Below are 23,139 nucleotides of genomic sequence, written 5' to 3'. Positions count from 1 at the left end.
AGACATCACACACAACATAACACTTACAATATAAAAAGTTATATATATATAACACTGAACAATAAAGACAGTAGAAGATAAAAAAAACTACTAAATCAAATATCCACATAATGTGCTTAAGGATGAATAAGCATGAGGCGCTTGCAGTGACAGGGCAGGGACTGAGCCTGTGATCCTGTATGCATGGTAAGGTGCTCTATGAGAGTGAGTGTCATGCTGATAAGTAAGTGCAAATAAGTAAGTCCAACAGTGCAAGAAAGTCTAGAGATCAGCATAAAATAAATATGGACATATAAGAGAATAACGTAGACATAGTAATAAAAAAACTATAGCAGTGCAAGAATAGGTTGAAGTAATAGGGTTACAGCCATTGGTCAAATATTAAGTATTAACTAAGTAAGGCCACAATCCAGGCTGTGGGAGGGATGGAGGGGTTGTGCATATGTGCTAATATAGCCTGTAAACAGTGTAGCAGTAAAAACAGTAGGCCAGTGGACAGTCAGTACACAAACATGGAGAAGGTGGAGAGGCAGAAGTCTATCTCTCCTCTTCCCTTTATAGAAGCATTGAAGAGTTCTTTGGCCCTGGGGACAAATTACTTCCTCAGTCTATCAGTTGTGCATGGCAGTGAGCAAAGTCTCCAGCTGATCAAGCTCTTCTGCTTTGTTATAGTGCTGTGGAGTGGATGACAGTCATTGTCCAAGATGTTGATCAGTTTTTTCAGGGTCCTTTTATCTGATATTGAAGTGATACACTCCAGTTCAGCTCCCACAGGAAGTACAGCCTGCTCTGCCCTTTCTTTTAGAGTGCTTCAATATTGGCTGACCAGTCCAGTTTATTGTCCAGGTGTAAACCCAGATACTTATTTGGTGTTTACCACCTCCACATTGACCCCATCAATGGAGACTGGTAGCAGAGCGGGCTTAGACCTGCAGAAATCCACCACCATCTCCTTGGTCTTCGCAGTGTTGAGTTGAAGGTGGTTGAGTTTGCACCATTGCACAAAGTCCTTCACCAGGCTCCTGTACTCCTCCTCTTGCGTGTGTGTGTGGAGGTTATGGAGTGTGTGTGTGTGCATGTGTCTACTTGCCTGCATGTGTGTGTGTGTGTGTATGTTCGCTTGTGTGTGTGCCTGCATGTGTGTTTTTATGTGTGTGTGCGTGTTTGTGTGTGTAAGTGTGTGCGTGCGTATGCTTGTTTGCGTGCCTGTGTGTGTTTGTGTGTGCATGCGTGTGTGCATGTGTATGCCTGCATGTCTACTGTGTGTGTATGTATGTGTCTTTATATGTGTGTGTGTGTGTTTATGCGTGTGTGTGTCTGTGCTTGTATTTGTGTACCTGCGATTACAATGTTTTTGCTTTTTCATTTTTAACTAGGTGGTGCTATACATCAAATGAGTGGATATGAGATGGGTTGACATGGCCCCTGGAGGCCAACATACAAAACAAAATTGGTCATCTTAGGCCCTACTGTTCTCGGGACAGAAAACTGTGTCTGGCCCTCTACAGGCCAGTTGGTGTACAGTCACTAAATGTACACATAAATTAATTTATTGTGTGGCCCCTCATGAACAGAATTCCACGAAACTTGGCATGCATTCAGAGGGTGTCATAACTCATAATGATCATACACATCCAATTTCGTGCAGTTTTGGCCATGTCAGCCAGAGATACCTGCGATTACAACACCTCATTTTTACTTTGTCATTTGTAACTAGGTGGCGCTATACATCAAATGAGTGAATGTGGGATGGGTTGACATATGGCCCCTTAAGACCAACATACAAAAATAATGTGATCCTCCTAGCCCCTACTGTTCTCGAGTTATTCACAGAAAACTGTCACTGTGCCGCCTCCTTTTGGGGGTCCAGTCCGGCGGGGGCGCGGCAGTCATAATAATTCAAACTGAATAGAGGATTACATTATTGACACTTTGGATATTGAATTACAATTTCAAAATTGAATGACCAAATTGCACATTGAATTGACATTAATGATATGCTTCCATACAGCTCATATTCCAACACAGTCCAGATAAGAATGGTCGTGCTAAAGGTCACACCCGGGCCATAGATCGCTAGAGGAAGTTTTTCCATAACAGGTGTAGTATGTTGCTTGGGAAGCCCTAGGTGTTGTGATTTTGGAAGCACATAGGCTCAATGAGAGTGAAGCTATTGAATTTTATCCCCAATAAAAGTATATTATAAATAGTCAGTTTTTCTATAATTAGCAGTAGTATGTTGCTAGGGGTTGTGATTTTGGAAGCATAGGCTCAATAACAGTGAAGCTATTTATCTTCATTTTCGGTTTTGCACTTTGTAGCGGTCAGACGCTCGACTGAATGCTCAAAGGGATGCATTTTATTTATCCACAGAATATGTACACGGTGCTTTCGGATAAAAACCGGGTTAGCTTTTTGTACCTGTACTACGGTTAGATATGCAAAACGCGAATCTGCCAATTCCTGTCTGACAGCAACAAAGTGACGTATACTAGACATTCTCACAAATGGCCGTGCTGAGCTTCGCTGCCCGAGGCGATCTGTTTGCATGGAAACATTGGATGCAGTGTGTCTCTTCCATAGACAGTAAAAGATAGGTCTCTTCATCAGTAGCGGCAGCCGGGATCATCAACAGCATCGCCACGAGGGTATCACAGGACATACGAGCACGACCCGTTTTCTCCAGTGTAAGGTAGGTATCTGTAGCGTAACCCAAGATTAGTTGAGATAGTCAAATTGTATCTTTTTAGAACAAATAGCTGGATATAACCATTACGATCGATGTTGACCTAAATTAGCATACTTTCATATTGTCATTGTATTCGTTTAAAAAGAAGAGGCTGTAAGTAGGCTACTCCTTAATAACAACGTTACAGTCTGCAGCATCCTGTTAAACAACTCTTAATAACTTCTCACATATAGAGGCTAAAACAGCATTCGCATTATCTGTGTAGCCATGAAAGCTATCTACAGGGTCTCCTAGTGTTAACCCATGGCTGTTAAGGATAAACCATGAAATTGTGTTCGATTGTTTGCTGCTCGATGGGACACTGAAAGCCTATTTTCTATAAAAGACTTTTGATATTTGGGAAAAAGCGGTAGGCTACACAAGGTGTTGGGAAACGCAAACCGATAAAACCACTGCTAAAAGAGCAAAGTTTACATATCTAGTTCTGGGCATTCCATTCAAATTTGAAACATCGTCGCGACGAAACGACAGGTTTGGAAAAGTCAATCGATTCTCCCTTTTTCCAGGCAAGCCTTCGGTCACTGTGTGGAACTGTCTGCCTGAGAGGACGGCGTAAATAGGACCGATCCCCTGGCATCTATGGTATACTGCAGAGTGTACTACGCCACTACCAATCAACATGACAACAGAGTGGAGTTGGAATTAAACAGGCACGTTAAGTGACAAGGAAAGGTTGGTATATTGTGGATGCTGCTTGTCAAGTCACTGGTAGAGGATCAATGGTTGGTCGGGGATTATGGGGCTGCAAAAATCGTTTGGGCAAACGCAGTGGGAGGTTTGGAGTGGCGCCTGCTGTCTGTGGTGGCATCATGGGCACCTTCCTCCTGGTACTACTTTTCATTGACTCCATTGAACTGTGGGCAACGTCACTGGGGATGACAGGGCATGTTAAAGAACCTACCCAGGGCGGGCTTCTACCTCAGAGTATGCCACCCACACGGCCGGAGGAGTACCTGCTGATGCCCAGCCCCCTGGTATGCCAGCGTGCCAAGCCTTATCTCATCACCATGGTGACAACAGCCCCAGCCAATCAGAGGGCACGACAGGCCATCCGGGACACGTGGGGAGGGGAGGTGGAGGTCCGTGGTAAGCGGGTACTAACCCTCTTCATGGTTGGCATGCCCGCTGACCCCACCATGGGCAAACTGCTTGTAGTGGAAGCACGAGAGAATGGTGACCTGGTCCAGGGCCGCTTCCAGGACTCCTACGGCAATCTGACCCTGAAGACTCTGGCCATGCTTGGTTGGGTACGCCGATTTTGCTCTCAAGCACGCTTTGTGGCCAAGGTGGATGACGACGTGCTCTTCAACCCATCGGCTCTTCTGCGCTACCTAGACCACAGCCATCCTCTTCAGAAGACATCAGACGGCCAGCCGGCAGACCTCTATCTCGGCCGTGTCCACATGCGCGTGAGGCCAATCCGGGATCCTTCCAGTAAGCATTTCATGCCTACCCAGGCCTACGCTGGCGCGGTGTTCCCAGACTACTGTAGCGGGACGGCCTACGTGCTCTCACGTCCTGCCGTCCTCAAGCTCTGCCTGGCCGCTGCTGCCGCCCCCCTGCCACACCCTCTGCCCCCTGAGGATGTGTTTGTTGGCCTGAGTGCCCATGCAGCGGGCCTCGTACCCACACACTGTCCACTCTTCTCAGGGGGGCCAGCTGTGCCCTACGGCCGCTGCTGCTACCAGGCCATGGTGTCAGTGCACCACGTCATGCCGTCAGAGATGGTCCGCTTCTGGGCAGATGTCCACACCGCCGCCCCCTGCTCTTGGTTGGGCACGCGGGCCTCTCTTGGGGTCTGTAAGGTGCGAGCACTGCTAGGGACCCTGATAGGGTAACAGGCTGCTGTCTGAGTTGAAGGAGAGCCGACGTTATGGTGCCCAATAGAAAGACTGACCTATGAAATGTGAAACACACAAATAGGAGTACTCACTATACATAACATGCAATACTGCACAAGATAAGACAGAAGGCAAAAGCACAAACCAAGCAGTAGCATTGAAAATCACTGTTTATTATCACAATTCCTATTTATAGCTTAACATTCAGGATTTGAATGTATATTACTGCATTTTCATTATAGTTAGGGATGCACCGATTTGTGAAATTCAGGACTGATACCGATACAATTTGTCCGATAAACAACATATATTGGTATTTGTTTTATTTATTTGATTTGTAGTTAATTATACCCTTTACTGGCTGGAAACAAACATATTCAAAAGTAAAGGTGCTCTAAGCGATGCCACGCGTTTTTTAGGCTAAAACATTTTTTGTCACTTACAGCAAACATCACCTCACCATCCGCTAGCTGCCTATGTCCTGAATACACTGTAAAAAAACGCGATCTCTCTGGACAGCCCAAGCTCCCGAAACGGCAACAAAAACAACCTGGGCAAACCTAGCCCATAAAAACATAACAAACTGTTCCAGCAAATCACAGATGAGATGAGCATTTAGGAGAGTTTCAATTGCACGGGAGGGAGGGGGAGGAAGTAGCGAGCTAGCTTTGTTTTGTTTGAATGTCAACAGAAGTGACGTTACCCAGCATCGCTTAGAGTACCTTTAAAATATAACTGAACCATTTTTAAGGCTTTCATGCCATTTATGGCACTATCACACATCACAGAACATTTAGCTAGTGCAGAATTGATTTGACTTAACGGATAAATATCAGCCACTGCCTTCGGTAAATGTCATATAATTTGCCAATAGCGATACCAGTCAACAGGGCCGATACCAATGTAAGGCTGATGTATCGGTGCATCACTAGTTATAACAAGCCATAACAGGCTTTGCTAAGGCTTTACATTAATGAAGTTTCTGTGACCTATATGCACTATGCTGAAAGAAAAGGTGATGAAAAATTCAACAGCTTGTCTGAACAGTAATGGTTTCATTCAACATGCTATGCACAATGCTGAGGTCATGGATAAGAAATCAACTCTGGAATTTGAGTCACCAAAAGCCTTTCCTTGTTAGATCCCTCAGAAGGTTCAGTGTTGAAACATTTCAGTGTTTTGCATTGCCATTTGTATTAGTTAATAGCTTGTTTAATGCTAAAACATGTTATTGTAACACACCATATTTATATATGCAGCCACATTTTTTGATCAAAAGGGATCGTCTCAATAGTGCACACTTAAATATTGATGTCAGTGACTATGGATTACCTTTGCTTTAAAATCTGACATTTACAAATTAAATGACTACTGGTACTTCAGTAATGTAGCACTGTCTAGGATGTGAAGCACAGTCTTCGCTAATGCACTGTTTTTTTTTTTTTAATGGTTCAAGAAGCCTTGATGTGTGAAATCCTTTTTTTCAAGGGGTTGTTTCTACATAACATTGAAATTACTGATGAGGTGTCTGTACTAAATCAGGTCAGCCTTTGTGAAATGCATATAGAGAGTTCGTATGAGAAAGCCTATAGGTGTTACTTTGACCCTTGTGCAAATTAATTGAAACATGAAGAATAATACTGGCTGATGCCGTTGTAATGGCAGTGCAGACCCAAGGCCAAACACCATGTTAGCAAAAGTGAAATTAAATTTGTGGTTCTGGCTCCTAAATTGAACGGGTTCTTCCTGGGGTTATGCCACACCGGTCATGACAAACAGGACAGTAGTTTTTGTATAATCCTGCTTACACACACACTGTACCTGCAACATAACCTCTTTGGTGGTTGTAATTAACTGATTCAACATTGGCATGTGAATTAAAAAAACATTTAATATTACTGGGCCTTTCAGCATATGAAATGGCATTAGATTGTAGGCTAATTCAGATAGAGGAAATCATGTTTTACTTTGATTCATTTGAACAAAGGTATCTGCACTGGGAAGGTGAAAAGAAACAGGGAAGGTGAAAAGAATTTCAGACATAAATGCTCTATCAGTGAAACTTTGTTTTAAGCAACTGAATGTGAAAAATATAAAATATGTAATATTTATTGATCTATTTTAGCAAAAACGGATATGTTGTCATGGCTTGTGTGTAAGAAATGTGAACTGTAAGTGTCTAAATATGTGTTGCATGATTGGAGAGTGATGGTCTTGGGGTTTCACCTTTCCATTTGATCAGGTTGACTTGTATTCCTTTATGTCCCCAAGTAGAAAAGCTATTCCCATCCTACGTTACATGTAAACCATTTTTACGTCAACATGTAGCTTGTATTTTAACAAAATTACTCAAATACCAAGGCAGAGTTTCCAAAATTTAAATCAGACCGTGGTACTCTTGATAACATTTGGTGTGTAGTACACACATCTGTTTTTGTAGCAGCATATATTACCACTCAGCTGCCACCCAAGTACAAAAGGGCGCCAAACAGGGAAACAAATAAAAAGTTCATCTAGTGTCACCATGTAATAAAATATTACCGTAATGTTTGGTACTTGAGCGCATGGAGAAACAGGACCAGGTTAATGCACTGAAAACTTGTGTATGACAATATTTGATGGGAGCCTGAAAGGGAAAATAGAGCAATAATAAACTCCTCAAAAATCTCTTGTCTCCATCACTTCCTTATCTTAATTCAGTCTTCAAGGTACAGGTTAGTAACTTGTTGACAAATTATTCAATCTTCTATTATTTGTTATGGTCTCATTTTGCATGGACTATAGGTGTGCATATATATATATATATATATATTTATTTATTTATTTTAGAAAAACTAAATGGAAGTAGCCATAATTGTCCTTTGGGGCATGAGAACAAGAAGAGTGCAGCTGGGACACATCATTTGCTTTTTCAGCAGGTACAAATAAAATCTCAGCCTCTTACTTTCAGCTGTGTGTGGGGGGAGGGGGGTATTCAGAACCCTCCAACAACCTCTGACCTGATGGGTATATGGTTTCTAGGAGGCTTCCACACCATAGAAGTCTCATCTACCCAAGCTCAAATCCCAAATCAGAACATTCAGAACAACCCACAAAAGGAATAATTTTAAATAATCAAGTACTAATGTTGAGTGGCTGTGCAGCTATGCCTGAAAAAAGTGGTCCAAGCTTAGTCCAGAGCACATACACTGCAGTATGGAGAGTTTGTAAGGTGAATGTAAGTGAATATTGAAATGCCCACATTTTCACTTGTCCCTGTGTACTATATACCACCTTGAAGAAGGTTTAGAAAGTTGCTGTTTCTCTACAAAAAGAATCACTCATACTTGTATCCCGAAAAAGAGTTTATCTTTTAAAAAATTATGTTTTTACGAGCTCTGACAGACAACTCTTCAGGTACTCACAAGGTCAGGACGAGGTCAGAAAACCAGAACAAAACAATGGCATTGGCTACACACACTAAGTTTGCTGACTGTTTACTTTGTTAAGTTCCTATCCATACAACCTAGGAAGGTTTTATTGGTTTTATGTAGTAACTTGTCATAGAAAGTACAACACTGTATATTTCTGAAACAAACTGCGCATTTCGTGCATTGCTGGTTTCCTGAGGTGTTTCTCCGCCATCAACACAATTCCTTCCTACACAAACACACTCAGGCGCACACACACAAGTCAAATTTGTAAATGTGTCGGTATTTGGCTGTCAACGTCTTTTTGTCCATTTCAGTCCAACAGCCCAGGGACTGAAGCACATGATGGGCTGAACCTCCTCACCCGTAAGGGCATGTTCTTCCAGCCTCACAAGGTGTGGCCTTTTCTCTCTTCAGCATTGCCACCGCTCACTTCTTAAACCTGTCCAGTGCTGACCTCTGTCCTTGAGCAGCCAGAGTGGCCTTTTCCTTCTTCAGCTCCTTCTGCTTCCCCAAATTCTCCTCCACCGTTTTCCGAATCACCTCCTGAAGATATGACAGAGACATGTAATGAGAAAAACACCTTTCTAGTTCTAGAACAGGGCCTTTTTAAAAATGTGTATAGCTGTGTGTGTGTGTGTGTGTGTATTACCCTCTGATCTTCATGAGCAACCTTCTTCTTCCTCTTCTCCACGGCGCCACTTGAGCTTCGGCCCTTCTTCCTCATGCGAGGTTTGAACTTCTCCTGAGCCAATGGATCATAACCCTGTTGACACAAGGATACATACACGCTTAATTGGGGTTTTTATTTAAGCAGTCCTTCTTGTGTCACCCATGTCTGAGTGATTAGAGTAGAACCAATACTGACAATGCCAGAGGATTAGTAGGAAATGCTGGCCCTGGTTCAAAGCAAGGCAGAGCTGGGCCAACAAAGAAAGAATCGACAACTGCTTCAGAATCTTCTATCCCAGACTTCTAAGCATATCTACAAGCATGCCAAACTATACCGCGACCTTGGCCGAAATTCTACTTCTATATTAAGTGTAGTGTGCTCACCAGGATCTTCACCCGCTCCTCATGCCTCTGCTCCCAGGAGGCATGGTCCACTCTGCCCAGCTGCGATGGGTCCAGGCAGATGAGCTCGGGCTGGATCTTCTCCAGCAGAGCCTTGACCTCCCACTCACGCCGCTGCTTCAAGCTGCCCACTGGGTTCACATCCATGGCGTCGAAGTTGGGCTCACCCGCACCTACATCACATACAGAAGGGATGAAGTAAGTGTGTACCTATTGCTTAGACACACCTAAGAACAGGACCGATGAATGTCTGTGAAGATGAATACAGGCGAAAGGATTTGTGTGAGTGTGTGTAGGCGTGCTGACCTGGTACGATCATGCTAGTGAATCCATCGGAGTGTCCTACTCCCAGAACATCCTCATGTGGGCAGTAGCTCAAGCCTGTGATTCCTCCCCTCACGCGATGGGCCATATAGGGCTTGGTCACCGGCGTCCCCAACACATCCCTGTATACCTGCACACAAGAACATGCACACAGGAATAGAAATACAGTTAGCCACACACACACACACACATTCAAATAGGCCTGTGATTCATGAGGAGTGTGTATATGTTACCTGCACAATGTCTCCTGTTGCAGCAGCCAGCAGTCCTCGCTGACTGAGGGACAAACAAGCGGCCCCTGCTGGCAGGAAGTAGGACTGCAGAGGCTTGAAAGCTCTGATGTCATACACCTTCAGCTTCTTGTCCAAACCAGACGTCACCATGTACCTTTACACAGACCAAACACATTTGTATGGACAAAAGTGGGGTTGTCTCTAAATGGAGAATTATAGTACGTAAAAACAAACAAACAAACAAACAAAGGACGTTATAGCAGCAGAACTCACGTCCCGGTCTTGTCCACGGCTACTGAGCGGACCCCACCCTGGTGACAAAGCATCTTGACGAGTGGCTCCTTCTGATTGGGAGACCAGAGGCTGACAATGCCATTGGGATGGCCCATGTGAATGATAGCGTTCTGAGGATTTTGGGTCATCACGCCGAGCCGACCCAACTTGGCATTGATGCATACCACCTCCTTCCCCACAGACACGTCCAGATACTGCAGGAACCCTGTTGCACTCTGGGCACAACACACTCCAGTTTATTGATCCACAAACACAACAAATAACACAAGACGACCACACACCTTCCAACTCTTAAACTATGTTATTACAGTTTCCAAAATGGAGAGTTGGGAGTGTATGAATTAATATTCAAGCTCTGACACACACACACACACACACACACAACTTACCGCCGTGGCCAGCAGAAAATGGTATGGCAGAAACTCCATACTGAGAACGTCATTAAACTTGCGAATACAGTGAAGCTCCACCCCTTTGGAGTCGTATATGTGCAGCCACTTTTTCTGAGCCACAGCAAACATATCTTCATTATGCAGCCACCTGAGGAAAACAGACACACAGGCCCCTTTTCAACTCTGACAAGATATGCTCCACACTATTCACTCTCTATCTCTCTCTCAAACACAGCAACACAACCACAATTCACAAACACACATACATATTTGGTCCTGACCGTAACATTTATTATCTGAACCTGTCATGGCTAAGCAGAGACAGCAGGTGGCAGTAGGTCGATTGGCTCATTCAGAGGTGCGTGCGCATGCAGCACCTGCTCTGACATTCTCCTCAGAGCTATTCTCACTGACATTTGTGACAGACCATCCAGTATCCAGTAATTAGTTAAATAATTTGTTACATACACAAACAGCACACAATCCCTACTAAAGACTTAGTCTTGGTTTGGTCTAAAAAATAGCTATTACCCAATAATCAAAAGACTTGAAAGCTTTAACAAAATATGACAACATATTAAAACAACATTATAAGCTATCTAGCTTGCTAACTGATACATTTATGAATGATATACAAGAGTGATGTACACGTTAAAAGCTGTTTTACACTTTTACGGTTTCCGACACTGACAATAAAACTGACTTGTAAATAGTCCATCCGAGTACCATTTAAGTGAATTTACATTAACTGTCTGCTAACACATAGCTATAAACATTGATAAATACATTATTTCCCCTGTGTGTGTGTATTCATCAGAGAGTAAACTTACGTAGTTTGACTTTATGAGGATGGTAACATGTGGATGTATTAGCATGCATATGATATTGATACTCACTTAACGTCATTGACTGTTTCCATGACATTTATTTCTGACACCAACTGTTTCGATTGCCACTCTATGCAGGTCACATGACCTCGTTTCCCTCCCAAGATGAGATGCCTAAAATAAACAAATAAATCAACTCACATTAAATACTCATCTTGTGTGCATACATAATTTCCTTCTAGTTAATGAACATGTATCCTGCTCTTAGATAAGTCATCCCCGTCTCCAAAAAACATAACTTACCTCCCAGCTTTGCTATAGTCAAGTCGGTATGGACCAAACTGAGATAGGTGCAGGTTAAAATACTGCAGAGGAAGAAAAATTAAAGAATATTACAGATGAGAGTTCATTTTCCAGGGAGTTGATATTGCAAATCATGTCACATACACACAAACCCAAGACCTGTCAACACATTAATTATCATGTGTAGATGTATGCGTATTATCTTTGGTGCATTTTACCTTGGCTCCTGAAGTGATGTCCACAGCATCTGCAATGTCATCCTGAGAGATGGTGCAGGTATCCTCATCCTCATCTCCCTCTAGGAAACTGTAAGCACCCAGCCCATTCAAACACAAGAGTATCCGTTCATTTAAACTGTTATTTCTGGAAAACTCCCTCAATAGGCATTTCATAACAATGGATAAGTAGACTGCTCAACATTCTAATATGTACACAACACATTTTGAAACAGCTACATTTAAGACAACATTACCCTGCGTCCTCTGGGAGCAAGAGGTCAAATCTGGCTGCCTGTTTTTGAGCAAGCTCTGATTCTGCCTCGGAACGTTTTATGGCCTCTTTTAACTTTGACCTCAAACCAGACGTCTGCAGAAAAAGGTTAAAAGGAAAAGAGAATTAAACAAGCACTCTCTCTACAGCAAACAGACGTTTTAACAATATGATACTCTAACTGACAGTCTTCTCACAAATATGACGATCTATTTCAAAAGAGGATTGCCTACCACTTGGGACTTCTCTCCTCTCTGAAACTTCTTCAGCCGCTCTTGGGGGATTGGAGCTTCTCCGGGGAAAGGGTCTTTTGACTGTAACAGAGTTCGATGTCAATCATGATCATCGAGTAGCCTACTCATGTTCATGGATTATGTCTACATCAGAGGGTCATGTCGCTGACATGGCAAGTGGCAACACTACACTGCACTGTACCTACTGTCAAGGAGAATAACTTACCCCGGAGATATGGTTTGTCTTGCTTTGTCGATTCTTATTTTGCTTCTCTGTGACCAATTCCTTGTTAGGAGAGACCGCTGTAATGTTTCCTTGATTCGAGTCACTTTCTCCATCTTGTCGATTCTTCTTGTTAACGTGACTATTTTCACTATCCTCCGTTGGATTGTCCCAATAGCGCTTCGGGGGCTAATAATTAAAGAGTCAAGATATGGTCAGACAATCAGGTTCGTGCATGGTATTCTATTTCTTATGTCTTTCAAATGAAAGGAGACGGCAGAGAATGTACATTGAAGTTAGTAATCCAACAGTAGGCTAGATAACGTTCCCTAGCTAGCGAGCTAGCATGCAAACTTAGACAGTTGATGGTAAGACAGATATTTCAATATTAACATGTTTCGTGAAGGGGAAGATTTGGATGTGAACATATCAACATGACGACTACGTATGAGTGCAAATAAAAGACTAAATTCATGCGTTTACCTTTCCCTTTTTACCCACGTGTGATTTGGTCGACGCTGCCTCCATGGTGGCCGCCATCTTTGTTGTGTATTTTTTCCCCGGTTACGTCATCACTACCTGAAAAAATGTTTGGAACTTTACAGATCCAAAAGTAGGCCCTACATTATGTTAGCAAAATCCTAAATCGCCTTTTTTTCAAAACCCCACTGAAATTTGCAAAATAACTGATTACTTGGCCTATTGATTATCTGGAACATCAAAGTTAAAAAGAATAGCTGGTAAAGTGCTATTAAAGAACATTGACAGATAGTGCACCATACCACATGCATAATAGTGGCTCTACGTAGGATAGAATGAAGTGTGTGGCCTTGCTGCAAAACTGTGCAGAAGGACATCAGAATCTCTACTCTCACAGCTCATCTTGCAGCTTTAGTCTAACACATGAGACTCATTTTCCACAGTGAAAACACTGAAATGCTTGTAGGTTTCAAAGTTATAGCAATTATCCAGACAACATACTGGCTGGTGCTGCTTCCCTGTAGCCTTCCTGACAAACCTGTTAGCAAATTTTAATTTGCTCTGCCTGTCCCTCTGGAAAGGATCCCATTGACACCTGTTTCGGACCTTCTAGTGTTATGACTTCTAGAGGCGTAACCAACTATGAAATTATACTTAAGTTGATGCATTAAAGTCTTACCAAATCCTTTCAGAAATCCAGCAAACACATCTTTCTTGTAAATGTTTAAATGCAATTTCAAAGTAAATACACATTCCCGAGTTTCTGGTGATTCGGAGTTGGACGTCAATGGAATCCTTTCCAGACCGACCTGCAGATTATATTTTACATCATACCTGTGGAAAGGACTTGACTAAAGCCAGTTTTAACCTTTAAAAAATGATGGAAGACTGGCGTAGAAACACTTAAGATGCAATGCTAGAAAGTTTGTCATTTGTGGTGAATTGATTAAAGCAAACAAAGGTGTTATTTCAAGCAGAAATAGTTCATTCTAACTTTATCAATGTTATTTTTTTCTCTTTTTCAGATATACACAAGAGAGGTGTTAAAATTCCTTCTGCGTATAGGTAGGGCATTTTCCACAGTGGCCAATCAATAACCAATAAAAATCACCAATAAAGCAACCTTTGTGGGAAAAATCATCACCATCAGACTCTTGGAGGGAGAGGATTTCACTGGGGTTATCAAGTTGGCACCTTCCGTCCCAGACCCACCCAATTCTCCACACTCATGATGGGTGCACCAACAAATATCAACACATTCTTTGGTAATTTCTCTTCGTTGCTGTCGCCATTTATGATCCAGTCAGCCAGCAACATAACAAACCGCAAACAATTGCAATGGTTACAATGGAGTTACAGCACGCACAGAGACGAGAACAATATTTGCCATCTTATCTAACTCAGGGGGAGATGGTGAATAAGCTAATTTCCCAAAATGTTGGCGTGTTCCTTTAAAGAATATCTGAAAGCAGACTTTATTTTCAAAGGGGGTTACTTAATTTGTTGTATACTGTAATGTTAAGCAAGAACAAGCTCAGGTTTCTTTGGCTCCATGCTGTTTATTTTGACAAACATAAAAAAAATATAAAAGCCAAAAACAGGAGAGGGGTCTACTCTCTCTCTCTCTCTCTCTAGTGGACAAGATATACTACAACTAGATGTACCGCAGAGCGGTACAAAATATGACCGCCGCCCAGTCCAGCACATTTTTTCCACAAAAATAAATCACGCTGAAAGGCCTATATGATTCTAACTGTCTCACTAAATTGCATTAGCCACATTCAATTCTCACTGGTATCTGCTAGACAACAAGTACCAAAACATGATTAGTTCATAGATTTCACATGTAAAATTCATTTTATACAACCCCACCCCCATCTTGCCTGTTCATAATTTTTGAAAAAGAAGAAATTCTTGAATTGTGTGCATGTTTGCGTGTACACGTTTATGTTTATGTGTGTGGGTGTGTGTGTGTGTGTGTGTGTGTGTGTGCGTGCGTGCTTGTGTGTTTGTGCATGTGCATGCATGCATACATATGTCTACTGTGTGAGTATGTGTCATACGTATGATTACTGTGAATGTATGTGTGTGGGTGTGTATCTGTTTATGCACATGTGTGCACATGGAATGGGTTAACATGACCCCTGGAGGCAAACATACGGAAAAAAATGGTCATCCTAGGCCCTACGGTTCTCAAGATATTCACAGAAAACTGTGTCTGCCCTACCCTCCTTTCGGGGGGTCCAGTACAGCGGGGGGGCTACAGATCAAAACGAAAAACAACGGTTCCATGCTATCCATGTGGGGTTACATGCCCACCAAGTTTCGTGTACCTCGGTCTTTCAGTGTCCCAGGAATCCTTGTTGGTGTACGGTCACTTAATGTACACATAAATTATTTTATTGTAAGGCCCCCCATGAACGAAAGTTCACAAAACTTGGCATGCATTCGGAGGGTGTCATAATGATCCTACACTTTCAATTTCGTGCAGTTTTGACTATGTTAGGTCACAGATACCTGCGATTACAACACCTCATTTTTACTTTTTTGTGTTTAACTAGGTGGCGCTATACATGAAATGAGTGGTTATGGAATGGATTGACATGGCCCCTTGAGATCAACATACAAAAAAAAATGGTCCTCCTACACCTTACGGTTCTCGAGATATTCACAGAAAACTGTGTCTGCCCTACCCTCCTTTCGGGGGGTGCAGTCCAGCGGGGGGGCTACAGATCAAAACGAAAAACGATGGTTCCATGCTATCCATATGGGGTTACATGCCCACCAAGTTTCGTCTACCCCGGTCTTTCAGTGTCCCGGGAATCATTGACGGAAATTTGGACATGCGAAAAAAAATAAAAAAAATAATAATCTGACTAAACCTATATGACCGCCGCTTCGCTGCGCGGCGGTCATAACAACTAAACAAGCATCAAGAGAAATGTGGTAGTAAAAATCAGTTATGCTGTAAAGTTTCTCTGTCTGAAATGGTTCTCAATTATCTCTTTTAACCTGATGTCCATAATTCACATACATTTGCTGTGTGTCCCTCAGGTTCTGTTTAAGACTGGCTGATCAGGTGCCGCAGGTTCTGTAAAGCACTAGCTGATCAGCTTGCACTCAAAAAAGCCACTTACTGTATCACTTTGCTATAATCGTATGATATAACTGACCTCAATATGTAACATACTGTAAAAGATTATGGTTCTGGTGTTTGCAGATCAGACTGAACACCTAATTGGTCAACCAGACTTTAAATTATGTATCCCAAATATTCAAATCTTGAAGATACATGAAATCTCTTCAAATCAACTCTTCAAGCCTAGGTGAACCCCGATGAACCTGTTAGCAACCAGTTCATCTGCGGTCAACCAGGCTAATCGACACTTCATAGTGGAGATTATATTAAATGAATATCCTTTCAGCTGTCTCCACAAATTAACTCTGCAAAGGAATGCAGAGAATTTCTTGGATGTGGAAGTAAAACAGTACAATAAAGAGTAGGCCTAGAATTAAAGCTCACTTCTGGGACAGCGTAATGAGAGTGTGCTCATACCTTAGGGGAGATGTTTTCCTCCCTGATCCAACTTGTGTGAGAAAAAGTGGGAAAATGGGGTGGAATACCTGATCTCAAGAACACACCCTTTCCTCAGCTGCTCACTCGCACGCACAGTACTAAGCATGCATACACATGCTTGAACGGCTTATGTGGAACTACACACACACACACATACTTATACATACACATGTACACACACATACATACATACATATGCATGTACACACACACACATACACATTCATATACATATGTACACACACACACACACACACACACACATACACATACATACATACACATATACACACACACATATGCATGTACACACACATTCATATAGATAGATAGATAGATAGATACTTTATTGATCCCCAAGGGGAAATTCAAGATATATAAATATACATAAACATGTACACACACACACACACACATTCACACACACACGCATACATACATACGCATACACACATGCACATACACACAGACTCGCACACACACACAGAGATACACACACAAACACACACAAATATTATAAGCCACTGATCACTAAACAATTAAGCCAGTCTGGCAGAACATAACTTCCTTTGATAAAGAGCCAAGTTATTTCTGAGCAACTCAAACAATAGAGTGGGCCATGGCAATAAGCGGATGAGAAGCGGGACATAGAATGAGAGGTGGAGCATATTTTAGAACAGTGAATCTAAGCTTTAGGCAGGAAGTCTGGGTCAGGGTCTAGGAAGGAGAGGTCCAAAGGGAGAAGCTGGAATGTGTGTGTGTGTGTGTGTGTGTGTGTGTGTGTGTTTGTGTGTGTGTGGCTCCCCTGGGATGATCCTGCTAAACCAAACACACATTGTAATAAATCAATAGAGCCGTTGGGATGTTGTTCATCAAAGCAGAAAAGATCTTCAATGCAGATGTTCGGAATGAAAAGAAGATTGAATAAAAATGAAGAAGGGATAAATAATAAATATAAAAATACTGTCTCATTCAATAGCATCATGTTATAAAGATGGTTAAGATAGGCATTTGAACAGACATCAGTGTGTTGAAGAGATTTGAAGAAAAAGGGAATTTCTATTGCAGAATTCCTAAAGTGACCAAAGGGGAGGGGGCAGCTAAGGAAAGAATCAACACACTTATGTAACCGTACACCATGCAGAGAGAGAGAGAGAGAGAGAGAGAGAGAGAGAGAAATGTAAGGTGTAAATTGTAGGCTACTGTAAGGTGGTGCAAAAGCTAATAAAGAGATTGTTCCATGCCGGTAGCGGAACGACTGCAAGAGGTAAGATCCAAAGTTTGTGATTGCTCGTTGAGGTTTTGAAAGTAGGCTAACCTATGTGTGAAGGTAGGCTACAACCCATAATTCGGCAATAAGATTCGACATTAGTTTTATGTGAAAGAAGTGCTGACATATGTTCCTGTTGTTGGTGGAAAAGCCAAAAAACTTGCCTAAACGAAATACAAAATAGGCCTATACGCTCTGCACTCGAAACCGAAATAGCCTACAGAAACTATATTGCTGATAAACTAGCACTACCTTAAGCATTATAGGCTAGTTCAATATAAAAATAACACTGATCTAATGCCACAGGGGACAAATGACGAAAAAAGAAGACGGAGTAGCCTAATTTCGCATTTTTTGCAAGGCAAGACTGACAGAAAAAATCTTTAGATAACACAAACAAATGAATAGTCATGAAAGACATATTCTAAAGTAATAAGCAGAGTCGCATATGGCTACCCATAGGTGAGGCCTGAGGATCTCAGTGTACTCCACTATGTACAAAATGACTCGCAATTGTGCTGTCTAAATTGCAAGTTGCTTGATTAAAAAATTAATTGAGATTATCTCACCTTTGCTGCACTCCCTCTCTCTGTCAGTTATTTACCCATTTTGCATACCATTTTCCAGTTTGTAATTACAAGTGATTGTTTTTGACAACAGTGAGTGATACTATTGGTCCCTCAGAGTAGGCTTATTAAGATGGTGCCTCACTGCTGCATTAGTTCGTAATAGCCTATAGGATCATTCTTCTCATAATGCTTTCATCTTATCACCCAGATGGAACCAAAGGGGAGACCCAAGCTCTTTGACTTTCAAGGAGTATCGATGATAAACTACTTCACAGATAACTGGGAAAAAGTTCAAGACTTTCATGCTCGACCGGACGATATCCTCATCGCTACATATCCCAAGGCAGGTGTGTGGTGTGTGTGCATCCTTTGTAGCTTTTATCACGTGCGTATGGGGGGTTTCTTGTAAAATACTGTAAATGAAAATGTCAAATCTTGTGCCAGAAAGTCACAAGTATAATTATCTTTGATCTTAAAATCAAAGAAAACCCACAGTCTTATACAGGTTGCAGTCATCTGGCTTACACAATAATCGTTTTTCATTGACTTCCTTGTTTAATCTGCTTGTTCAGCAGGTTATTAACCTATAACCTATTCTCTAGGCTACCACATATCTGGTTCATTTTTGATAAGATACAATGAAATAAAATATGACAGTGTTCCAGCCTTATCATAAATTAGTTTGGTTTTCCAGTTACATAATAACATAACCTATACAGTATTTTTTTCTGCACATCAATCGAATTCAATTAGAATGTATTTACATGAGAGCCTAAAGCACACTAAAGTGAGGGGCTAATTCCCTTTTTAAAAAAAAAGTTAAACGCATAAGTAGTAGAGTAGAGAGATAGGGATAGGAAGTTTTTGTGGAGGGGTTAGTTGTTAGATGTTTTTTTTTTACATGTAAACAGTATATTACATGTTGTAAACAAATGTTTTCTTAAAAGGAGCAATGTGATACCTTGTTATGTGTATCTTTGATTATGTTATGTGATACCTTATTATGTGTTCCATTGACAAACAAATAAAATTGCATTGATCTAGGCACAACATGGGTGTCCTGTATCCTCGATTTGCTGTACTTTGGCAAAGACATGCCAGAGAGACAGACCACTCTGCCCATCTATGAGAGAGTACCCTTCTTGGAGATTGCTGTTCCTCAAATAGATAAAGGTACTGACACACACACCACACACACAAAAGAGAACATGAAAATGTGTGAAATGTGACTTGCTAGATAATGTAAAAGCTATTTGATTTTTCTATGTTGGTCTTGAGAAAGCACACTTTTCTTCCAAGGTACTACCAAAAGTCACTAAGTCACATGTCACACTACACAGCATGTTCACTTCCCATAGGAACAGAGTTGGCTGATCAGCTATCCACTTCTCCTCGCCTAATTAAGACCCACCTGCCTGTCCAGTTGGTTCCCAAAGGATTCTGGGAGCAAAACTGCAGGGTACAGTATGGATATGGTTTGCAATGCTTTGTCAAGCATCTGACACACTCTGTCACAAAAGAAACATTAATGGCTTAGCATAAACACTGTTACTGTTCATTCATTTATGCATTTGCGTTATGGACTCAGTGGTATGCAGTGGTTGTGAGAGATAAGACTATATGTTTTACTATCCTCACTCTTCTCAGATGGTGTACGTGGCCCGTAATGCTAAAGACAACGCTGTCTCTTACTTCCACTTTGATCGTATGAACATGGTGCAGCCGGAGCCTGGAGACTGGAACAGCTACATTGAAAAATTCATGGAGGGCAAAAGTAAGGTTGAGACTTAAATCAAGACCTAAAATGGACAAATAGATGAGTGCACTAATCACTTAATCCACTTACCACCAAGCAAATCAAACTCTCAAACTAATGATTTGGCACCCTCAAGAGCTGTGCAAATGATGAGAGTGTGTGAACTCTGAACCTTTCTCTGTGCTATCAGCTGTGTTTGGGCCCTGGTATGACCATGTGACTGGCTGGTGGGAAAAGAAACAGACCTACTCCAATATTCTTTACATGTTCTATGAAGATCTAATTGAGGTATGTGTAACTGACAGGTACCTAATGTATATGTGTGTGTGTGTGTGAAAATTAATGATCAGAAACAACAAGAATTGAAGGACCTCAACAATATTATATCTATCAATCAGGGATTGTGATGAGCTGTTGTTTGAATCAGAGTGTTATAGTGAATATTGTCATCTATTGATGAATCAAGATATGAAAGTGTGTGTGTATGTGTGTGGTCCTCATGTTGCAGAATACAAGAGGGGTATTAAAAGACTCAAAAGAAACCAAGGTTGGAATAACAAAGACACAGAAAATAGTGTCATTCACTCAAAGTGAACAAGGAAGTGAAGTTTTTTTTCTTTTTTGAATGGAGAAACACTGCTGTTTCTGTAAAACAGCAACAGTAGGTGTGGCGGTGGACCAACTGAATGTACATTTATGTATGTACCCATGTGTGAATGCTTACTCATCTAGGCACGCAACGTTATTAAGAAAAGAGCACACCACTGTAAAGAAACACATAGTATGACTATATGACTTTATATTGTCTTAATAACTGAATTAATTGAAAACACCTTTTCCCTCTATTTCCAGTCAACTACTGCAGTAGGCTATTCAGCAAATGTCTTATCAACAGAAGAAGCAAACAACAAAGTTGTTAATAATTATAAAATAGCTAAGCTTTCACAATTAAAATGATAACCAAATCAAAGGATTAACAAATAACAAGCAAATACATATAGCAAATAGTACATACGTGGAATAAAGTTAATAAAAAATCACATGGAGGTCTGATCACAGTGGCAGCTGGCATAACCAATAAGATAACATAATTAACATTAGAATTAACTGTCTGTAAGCCTGGTTGGGTACTGCACAGAATAAATTCCCATGGTAAACTGGGCCATCTCAGTGTTTCCCATAGTTTGACTTATTTGTGGCGGCCCACCACAATATCAACATTGACCCCCACACAATGATTTTCCAGGTTGTACCAAATTGTGCTTAAATCTGGTTAGCATCATAACCACGCTGTGCTAATTTGTTAAAAACTGTTGCATTGAAGTTAATTCTGCAAACCTACCACCACAAATAGAATTCAATTCTGTGGGAAACACTGCATCTCTTTTGTGAAACCAAGTCAAGGCTGAACGCAGGCAGGATAACCAAACAATCCCAACTTAATCCCTTATATAGGTTTTGTGAAATACCTCTCTGGACCTGCAACATGACTGTATGTGTAATTACATGTATATGTAAATGCATGACTGTGTGTGTGTGTTCATTAGGACACAGGTCGGGAGATGGAGCGCCTCTGCTCCTTCCTGGGTTTGTCCACTACAGCAGAGGAGAGAGAGAGCATCAGGGGAGGAGTGCAGTTTGACGCCATGAAGGCAAACCCCATGGCCAACTACTCCACCATCCCTGTAATGGACTTTAAAATATCTCCCTTCATGCGCAAAGGTCAGTAAAAGGGCACGCAGACAGATACTGTGAAACACTTAAATCGGCACTTTCTCATTTCTCTGCTCTGTAACATTATCTGCAGGGAAGGTTGGTGACTGGAAGAACCATTTTACTGTGGCTCAGAATGAGAAGTTTGACGAGCACTACAAGCAAAGGATGAAGAACAGCTCACTGGCATTCCGCACAGAAATCTAACGTCAGAAAGGAAGGGCAAACGGAGGACAGTTCAATCAGTCTCAACAGTCCGCTGTACTGTCTGTAATGAAATATAGTTTAATCCACTAATATCCTGCAGATATTGTGTCCCTTAGTGCAGGGGTTCCCAAACTTTTCCACGACAAGGCCCCCCAAATACCACTAAGTTCTGGCCAAGGACCCCCTTGATGTGTTATTAAACCCATCTCCAATACTACGGCAAATGTAAAAATACATTTTACATACATTAAGCTAATCCTAATAATTATTTTAGCCACAAGCACTTTGCGATAGAGCATACAGTGTGTAAAAATTGTATTTGGGGCTTTCTGCTATATGAGAGCTATCACTCTACTATTATTCACAGTCATTATCATGGAAAATATAATGTCCAGATATGCGACACAATATTGTAATGACATTGTATAACAACCCTCATAGTAATAGGTATATTTTACATTGTCAAATGTATTTATTAGTTGCTTTTATTTTTCCTTCCAACTTGCTGAGGCCCCCCTGGTACCCCCTCGCGGCCCCCACTTTGAAAACCACTGCCTTAGTGCACTTCCAGAATTGTTAATTCACCTAACTCAGTTATTGAGACTGCAGAAACGGGCTCAAGCCCATGTATGAGTTTCTCAAGGTCATAAGGGATCAAAGTGGCAGGAGTCCCCTCAGAACAGTCTTCCCTCAAAGACCAGATTTTTTTTTTACTCTTATATAAATATTTTTACTATTAACAATATAGCAACAGAGTATCATTTGCTATGGAATTCGAACCTAGTATGGTATGTTAACATCAGCAGTAATCATCTTATTCTTAAATGAAGAATCATAGAAATTACAGATGCCATTTTAGTCTTGATTGTGCATTTTATTCATTACACTAATCCTGCTGCTGACTGAGACCAATATTTCTTTCCCAAAACTACAATGCAGTGCCGATTAGTTGGCAATGCCTCTTAGACTTGAGCAAGGCACCTAACCCCTCACTGCTGTGTGCAGTGTGTTTCACTAATTCACGGATTGGGATAAATGCAGATCCCTCACGGGATCAAAAGAGTATATATACTTATACTTACTTAGACCCCAAACACTCAGGACCATTTTTGGATAATGTATTATGAACAATTACTCTATTATGAATGGACATTATTTTCCATTTATTTTAAAGC

At 41.4% G+C, this 23,139-nt stretch overlaps 3 protein-coding genes across 4 annotated transcripts; 2 read left to right on the top strand and 1 right to left on the bottom strand.

Moving 5' to 3' along the window:
* The first annotated feature begins 1,874 nt into the window (after positions 1 to 1,874).
* On the top strand, positions 1,875 to 7,257 carry b3galt4 (UDP-Gal:betaGlcNAc beta 1,3-galactosyltransferase, polypeptide 4). Its single transcript, XM_076266037.1, has 2 exons — positions 1,875 to 2,692; positions 3,256 to 7,257. Exon 2 carries the CDS (start codon positions 3,469 to 3,471, stop codon positions 4,585 to 4,587), a length of 1,119 nt encoding a protein of 372 aa, XP_076122152.1. The 5' UTR covers positions 1,875 to 2,692; positions 3,256 to 3,468; the 3' UTR covers positions 4,588 to 7,257.
* Positions 7,258 to 7,916: 659 nt separating this feature from the next.
* wdr46 (WD repeat domain 46) lies at positions 7,917 to 12,944 on the bottom strand. The gene is made up of 14 exons (XM_076266036.1): positions 12,876 to 12,944; positions 12,396 to 12,581; positions 12,170 to 12,250; positions 11,920 to 12,032; positions 11,666 to 11,753; positions 11,448 to 11,509; positions 11,214 to 11,318; positions 10,315 to 10,465; positions 9,905 to 10,140; positions 9,632 to 9,785; positions 9,381 to 9,528; positions 9,057 to 9,247; positions 8,653 to 8,766; positions 7,917 to 8,546 (listed from the first exon to the last, which is right to left on the bottom strand). The coding sequence occupies exons 1-14, from the start codon at positions 12,930 to 12,932 to the stop codon at positions 8,430 to 8,432; spliced, it is 1,803 nt and encodes a 600-aa protein (XP_076122151.1). The 5' UTR covers positions 12,933 to 12,944; the 3' UTR covers positions 7,917 to 8,429.
* A 4,653-nt stretch (positions 12,945 to 17,597) lies between these two features.
* Positions 17,598 to 22,981, top strand: LOC143102452 (cytosolic sulfotransferase 3-like). Of its 2 annotated transcripts, none has more exons than XM_076266035.1 (8): positions 17,598 to 17,716; positions 18,497 to 18,635; positions 19,333 to 19,461; positions 19,647 to 19,747; positions 19,936 to 20,062; positions 20,235 to 20,332; positions 21,592 to 21,766; positions 21,852 to 22,981. In XM_076266035.1, the coding sequence occupies exons 1-8, from the start codon at positions 17,690 to 17,692 to the stop codon at positions 21,962 to 21,964; spliced, it is 909 nt and encodes a 302-aa protein (XP_076122150.1). In that variant the 5' UTR covers positions 17,598 to 17,689; the 3' UTR covers positions 21,965 to 22,981. The 2 variants fall into 2 exon arrangements, with proteins under 2 accessions (XP_076122150.1, XP_076122149.1); XM_076266034.1 differs by having other exon boundaries at positions 19,629 to 19,747.
* Positions 22,982 to 23,139: the final 158 nt, after the last annotated feature.

The sequence above is a fragment of the Alosa pseudoharengus genome, unplaced genomic scaffold (assembly GCF_046254945.1).
Source record: "Alosa pseudoharengus isolate Yale_2024_CS ecotype anadromous, Long Island Sound unplaced genomic scaffold, YU_APseudo_1.1 YU_APseudo_1.1_scf_4, whole genome shotgun sequence".
Classification (NCBI taxonomy): Eukaryota; Metazoa; Chordata; class Actinopteri; order Clupeiformes; family Clupeidae; genus Alosa; species Alosa pseudoharengus.
This window is presented reverse-complemented; position numbering and strand designations above follow the sequence as displayed.

What these genes read in the sequence shown, in the direction of transcription:
- LOC143102452 (XM_076266034.1), top strand. Translation starts at nt 17,690, where the DNA reads ATGCCGGTAGCGGAACGACTGCAAGAG. An exon ending in CGCTACATATCCCAAGGCAG is followed by an intron (nt 18,636 to 19,332) that starts GTGTGTGGTGTG and finishes GCATTGATCTAG; the next exon opens with GCACAACATGGGTGTCCTGT. An exon ending in AAAATTCATGGAGGGCAAAA is followed by an intron (nt 20,063 to 20,234) that starts GTAAGGTTGAGA and finishes CTGTGCTATCAG; the next exon opens with CTGTGTTTGGGCCCTGGTAT.
- wdr46 (XM_076266036.1), bottom strand. Translation starts at nt 12,932, where the DNA reads ATGGCGGCCACCATGGAGGCAGCGTCGACCAAATCACACGTGGGTAAA. An exon ending in ATTTTCTGCTGGCCACGGCG is followed by an intron (nt 10,141 to 10,314) that starts GTAAGTTGTGTG and finishes TGTTGTGCCCAG; the next exon opens with AGTGCAACAGGGTTCCTGCA. An exon ending in GCCGTGGACAAGACCGGGAC is followed by an intron (nt 9,786 to 9,904) that starts GTGAGTTCTGCT and finishes GTCTGTGTAAAG; the next exon opens with GTACATGGTGACGTCTGGTT.
- b3galt4 (XM_076266037.1), top strand. Translation starts at nt 3,469, where the DNA reads ATGGTTGGTCGGGGATTATGGGGCTGCAAAAATCGTTTGGGCAAACGC.